General features: G+C 39.0%; 1 protein-coding gene across 1 annotated transcript; it reads left to right on the top strand.

Annotated features, from left to right (window-relative positions):
* The first annotated feature begins 4511 nt into the window (after positions 1–4511).
* On the top strand, positions 4512–5372 carry LOC141332978 (uncharacterized). The gene has a single exon (XM_073837935.1). The coding sequence runs from the start codon at positions 4512–4514 to the stop codon at positions 5370–5372; it is 861 nt and encodes a 286-aa protein (XP_073694036.1).
* The last annotated feature ends 760 nt before the right edge of the window (positions 5373–6132 follow it).

Raw genomic sequence — 6132 nt, 5'->3', positions numbered from 1 at the left:
AGAGTATGTACTCTAAAGCCAAATCTCGTTGAGTATGGATGTGATCTGCACGTCTTCCGCCATGTGAACGTTATCATGTGACCAACGACGTTATAACAAGTGCAACAACTTAACATATAGCGACAGGTTTAATTCATCTTTCTATAAATATTTTGATATTGATGAAATTTGTTCATTTTGTGGTCATGTTGAAGAAACAGCTGTTCTTTTATTGTGATTGTAGTAGATACGTTTTGTGTTCATTTAGGTTTTTGTATTTTTTAATTCTTAAAGAAATAATTTTTGTCAGGAAAACCCAAATTCTTAATTTTTTGAATAAGTTATTTCTTTTGTTTTGTATTCAAAATTGTTTATCCACACGCAAAGCTAGCTTAAATTCTTGTTAAATTTCTCTTTTCATCCCTGAGGCTTATCAATAACAAAAACAAATCCAATTTTTGATAAACGATGATGTGAATATTTTGATTATTCAGAGATATTTAATCATATTTCCCTGTGTATATAATTGCATACTATGATGTAAGCAAGCCTAATAGTTATGTTTTTAGTTTTTCTCATTATGATTGTTCATTGTTAAAGATAAATACCATCTTACCCTGAGCCTGTAATTGTAAGTTAGGTAGTATTAGTAATAAAATGAAAATAAGCACAACAGGTGCTCAAACACCTCATAGCATCAGTAACACAACAACCCTACATCTTCCTCCATGTTTGCAATATCTGCACAAAGGAGACGTGGATCAGCTACTTGAAGATCTTGTGTTTGGAGGTGTTTTTTGAGGATTTTACACTCAAAAAATGTAAGCATTACTGCTTAGAAATTAAGATTACCTCAGAATGCACTGATCAATAATAATGATAAATGCTGACCTATAATTAATTATATTTTTTAGTAAAACAAGCATGTTTTTTTTTTAAATCAAGTAATTAATTAATGCATATGTTAATGAAACTTATATTTTATTTACTGATAACAACATGGATACATGAGTAAAATAATAAAATAACCATGAACATAAATAAAGACACATGGAACAAAGCTTTATTCAGACATATTGGTATTTTAGTCTTTCTCTAGATGCTCTCGCTGGCTCTTTGGTCTCTGAGGATGAAGAGACCACAGCAACATCTGGTCCAGATGAGACAAAGGGCAGGTGGAGTGATGGAGGGTCTCATCGATGGCACTAGACCATTTCCAGGATGCTGCTGTGGATTTCTCTTTTCTCACTGCACACACCAGTCTGCAGCAGACATTTCAGATCATACAAAGATGCACAAATACAATACAAAAGTTGTCATTTTAACAGCACAATTTCATTAGATCTCTGTATTAGAAGTAACAAAATTACCTAACTTTATATTAAGTTTCAGATTTTAGTTTTTTCCCCACAAATGCTGCTGTCACCTTTCCTTTCAGGTCCTGCTCCACCGCAAAATATCTGCAACAAAGGCACAGAAATCTAGAATCAGAAAAGTGCTTAAAGTTTTTTTTTATTATTAATAAACTGCAACTTAAGGTTTAAATAGATGTCTGTAGTGTACTCACTCAAAGCCTTTGATGGCAGAACTGCTTCATCAATCACTCTTCACCAGACAAGCATACTTGTCTCATCTGTCCCTGTAACATCCACACAAGATTCAGTTCCCTCTGATTCGTGTGCTCAATACTACATTTATGAGGTAGCTGTTGTGTTAATTGGCTTTTTATCCAATACAAATGCTCCTGAATTTATCAACAGTACTATTAGACAAATGAAATAGATAACTCATGTTTACTTGTTTACTAACTATATGTTTATTTACATTACATTAATCTAAAGCAGTGTTGACAACAGAGAATTCTACACAAACTCACATAACGTCCATCACTCGTTTAGATGTCTGTTTGGTGTTGTGATGTGCACATTTAATTCTCTCAGAACATGTTCCTGTCAGTTGTTAAACATTTAGTAATCATCTTTAAGATGCTACGGTCGCTATACGTAATAAAACGTGTTTTACAGCGAAATCACAAATATACTTCAACGTTACACGTATTGACACCTTATGCAAATCAGCAGTTTACGATACAGTAGCTCAACAAATACGATTTTAAGACAGGGAACTGTGTTTTGGTTTGTAATACTCACATTTGTAAACACTCTCGTTGCGGTTCCCAATCACGTTCGATGATGACGTTTTAGCCTCCTGTGGCCTCCTGGGATTGAAAAGTGTGCATCAGATGAACACTTCAGAATCTGGGCTGAAGCAGTAGGACATCCGGGGATTTCTCGCCTACTCTTTTATGAATACTGAGGTTTCGAACGTACTTCTTTCTTCACGTACTCTTTTTTCCTACTATATAGTAGGTAAGTAGGCATATTCGAACGCACTTTAAGTATACGTTCGTCCGAATCTCGCGAGAATTAGTGCACTCGCCTACTGATTCTCGCCTACTCTTTTATGAATACTGAACATTCAAACATACTTTTTTGCTCACCTACTGCTTTTTGCCTACTATATAGTATGGAAGTATGCGGTTTCGAACGCAGCCAGTGACTCGCGTTATTTGCCAGAACGCGTATTTGTTTTCCGTTCTGAATACAGCGGTTAGTTAGGCGCGCCATCATGTGGTCGGACAACATTGCCATTAGTGCAATTACAATGCATCTAATATTTTTATTAAAAAAATCGCGATACCTCGATTTAATAAAAAATTAAATCGTCTTAAAATGTAAATTCGAATTAATCGAAAAAATCGCCCAGCCCTACCTCAAACAAACAAAATTAAAATAGTTGAATTAATTGAAAATTATTTCCATATCAAGTAGAGGAAAAAAGTATGGAATCATTCAATGTTGAGGAAAAAAAAATTAATCAGCTTTTAATATGCTTTTTTGACACAAATATCTAAACATATGTAAAATGCTAGTTAGCCAGCAGTTAAAAGAGAGTGCTTACAGACCTTAACAAGCTGTTGAATTTGGCTAATTGTAAGGCAACATGTCCCCTACAAGAAAGCTGTCAGTTGAAATGATGGAAAGGATTATGTAACCCAAGGACTTTTCCTTAAAGCAAGGGTGACCACAGAAAAAAAAAAAAAAAAAAAAAAAAAAACCTAATACTTAAACTGAAAACAGTCCATGGTCGAAAAACAAAGGGAAACAAGAAACCGCAGGAACGAAGAAGGCTAAACAATAATCAGCAATCTTAAAGACTGAACAAAGAGCTTATATAGAAGACAAGGAGAACACATGACAAAAGCAACCAATGAGAACAAGACACATGTTAACAAGGAACCAATCAGAACATGAGAGAGATAAGATACGAATTAGGATGGGATTTTGCCCCAACTCTGTAAAACTCGTCACTGATCCTATTGTTCACTTTTGCTATTCAACTTGGTATGGGCATTTCAACAGAATTTATTAATGTTCCACTTACACAAAAAATACAAAAAACAAAAAACTTACTTCCAGGCATGAGTCACTTTAATAATGTGTACCACCAACATAAATAAATGTGTGACATAACAGTAGCCGCTTTTCCACTGTCGGGCCAGTGCGAGCCAGTGCTAAGAGCGTGCCGGGCGGGGCCAGTGGCCTCGAGTCGCAAGCACCAAGGCCAAAAGTAAGCTGCGTTTCCACTATCGAGCCAGTAGCCTCACTGCGCAAACCTAAAGCCCGCCCTTTACACACCTCCTTGGATCAAACGTCACGAAACCCCTCCCCTTTCAGCGGGAAGATTGAAAATAACTCAGGTAGGCCACCGTAGTGTGATCATCAAACGAACAAAATGGAGAGAACCGAAGCGGCTGTTTGTTTGCTCCTTTTGGTATTTTCTTGGTGGAAGATGAGGCAGCGAAACCAAGATGCGAAGATGGAGGCTCAGCGTCGTTTACGCCGAAAGCTTATGTTAGCTGCGAGGCAGAAAAGAGCAATACAGCGACGTGGAAGCCGGATACAGCGAATGCAGAAACGCCGACAATGGATGAAAATGGTAAATGTTGTAAAATTACATAATGTAGTTATTTATGTTATCTGATTGTCTGAGCGACCCTAACCTGATAACCTATATCTTAGCCCTATAAGATACGGAGTTAGTAACATACAGACACAGAGTTTGTAATGTAATGTTATGCTTAGGCAGTTTAAACCTATCAGATGTTTTGCTAGCATTACATCACATAATTCCATAAGTAATGTTAGACATTAATTCAATTACGATAGTACATATGTTTATATATACGTTTAAAGATTTTATGTTAATATAGATCTTTCTGATAGTTGCGGAGGTAAAGCATACATTTCATTGTAGTATTTTCTGATGATTCAGTAAAGCTACATCTATTTATAAAGTGTATGTTGCCATATAGTTATGTAACATGACTACGGACGTATTGTTTACATTTTGAATTGTTGTCTTGCAAATGATGGATCAATTTATGTTTTAACATTTAAATACGCTTATAGATCTATTACATTATAAGGTTATTAATATCTTTGCCTTTCATTCTATTTATTTTTCAGATGATGCATCACTACAACACCAATATAATGCGGACCTCAGAGGTGTGGGCATATCCCCGAACTAGTGACTGGTGGGAGATCACTGCTCAAAGATTTACAGAAGAGCAGTGGCTGGAGGACTTCAGGGTTTCCAGAGAAACATTCAAGTACATTTGTACAGCTATGAAGCCTTCACTACAGCGACAAGATACATCATACCGGTTATGCATTCCTCTGGAAAAACGGGTGGCCATTGCACTGTATAAACTTGCGTCAACCACAGAGTACAGGACAGTTGCTAACCTGTTTGCTGTCAGTCGGACCTCTGTTTGCCGCTGTGTGCATGACTTCTGCAAGGCTGTGATTGCAATACTTTGTCCAAAATTTATCAAACGTCCTGATCAACCCCAACTGTCTGCTATGGCAGATTATTTTGAAGAGAGATTTGGAATTCCACAGTGCGTGGGTGCTATTGATGGTTCTCACATCCCTATTTTGAAACCTCCACAATACCAGTCCGATTTTCATAACAGAAAAGGCTGGCACTCCATCATTTTACAAGCAGTTGTAGATGGTAAAGGGATGTTCTGGGACCTGAATATTGGACAGCCAGGGAGGGAACACGATGCTAGCGTCCTCAGAAAGTCACGCCTTTGGACTTGGGCCACAGAAAGTAATGCTTTCTCAGGCAGAATAAAAAACATTTGTGGAACTGATGTAGGCTACTTTATTCTTGGTGACTCTGCTTACCCACTACAGAAATGGTTGTTAAAACCATATCCAGACACTGGTCGGCTTACAGAGGGTCAAGAACTATACAACGTGAGAACAAGTCTAGCCCGTTGTGTGGTTGAGCATGCATTTGGGAGGTTAAAAGGACGGTGAAAGTGTCTCAGTAAAAGAAATGACTGCAATGTAAATGTTGTTGTTGATATGGTGGAGACATGTTGTACACTGCACAATCTGTGTGAATTATACATGGATTGTCACGTTTGGGAAGGAGGAGATCTGGGTCCAAAATGCAGGTGAGTATATTTAATAACAATAAACACAAATAAACAAACAAACAAACCAAAGGCCAACACGGCACACACGGCACACACGACAGGGTCTTGACAGGAGCAGGATACACAACACTGAAGACAGGAACAGGAAATAATGCAGACTCACAAGAGTGGTGGGAGAGTGGAGATTATAAAGTCTGTGGTGATAGTGAACAGCTGTGGAGGAAACGAGTGTCATAATCAAAGACAACAAGACAGGTGTAGACAATCAGGGATGTGCAGTGCAAGATGAAGGGAAACAGCTACCTCAGGTGGCTGAGGGAAAACCTGCAGGCCAGAGTCATGACAGTACCCCTCCCCTACGGAACGGCTTCCAGACGTTCCCTGAGGCCGAAACAAGTCTGGAGGGAGGTGGAACGGGGGACTGGTGAAACAGGGGGAGGGATGGCGGGCCAGGCCCGTGCAGTGGAGGAACGTGAGTTGGCTTCCCCGCCAGAGGAACGCGAGCTGGCCTTGCCGCCAGAGGAACGCCAGCGGCCAGAGGAACGTGAGCTGGCATAGCCACCAGAGGAACGTCAGTACCCAGAGGAACGTCAGCGGGCACCGCTGCCAGAGGAACGCGAGCTGGCCTTGCCGCCAGA

This window comes from Garra rufa, chromosome 4 (assembly GCF_049309525.1).
Source record: "Garra rufa chromosome 4, GarRuf1.0, whole genome shotgun sequence".
Taxonomy (NCBI): Eukaryota; Metazoa; Chordata; class Actinopteri; order Cypriniformes; family Cyprinidae; genus Garra; species Garra rufa.
This window is presented reverse-complemented; position numbering and strand designations above follow the sequence as displayed.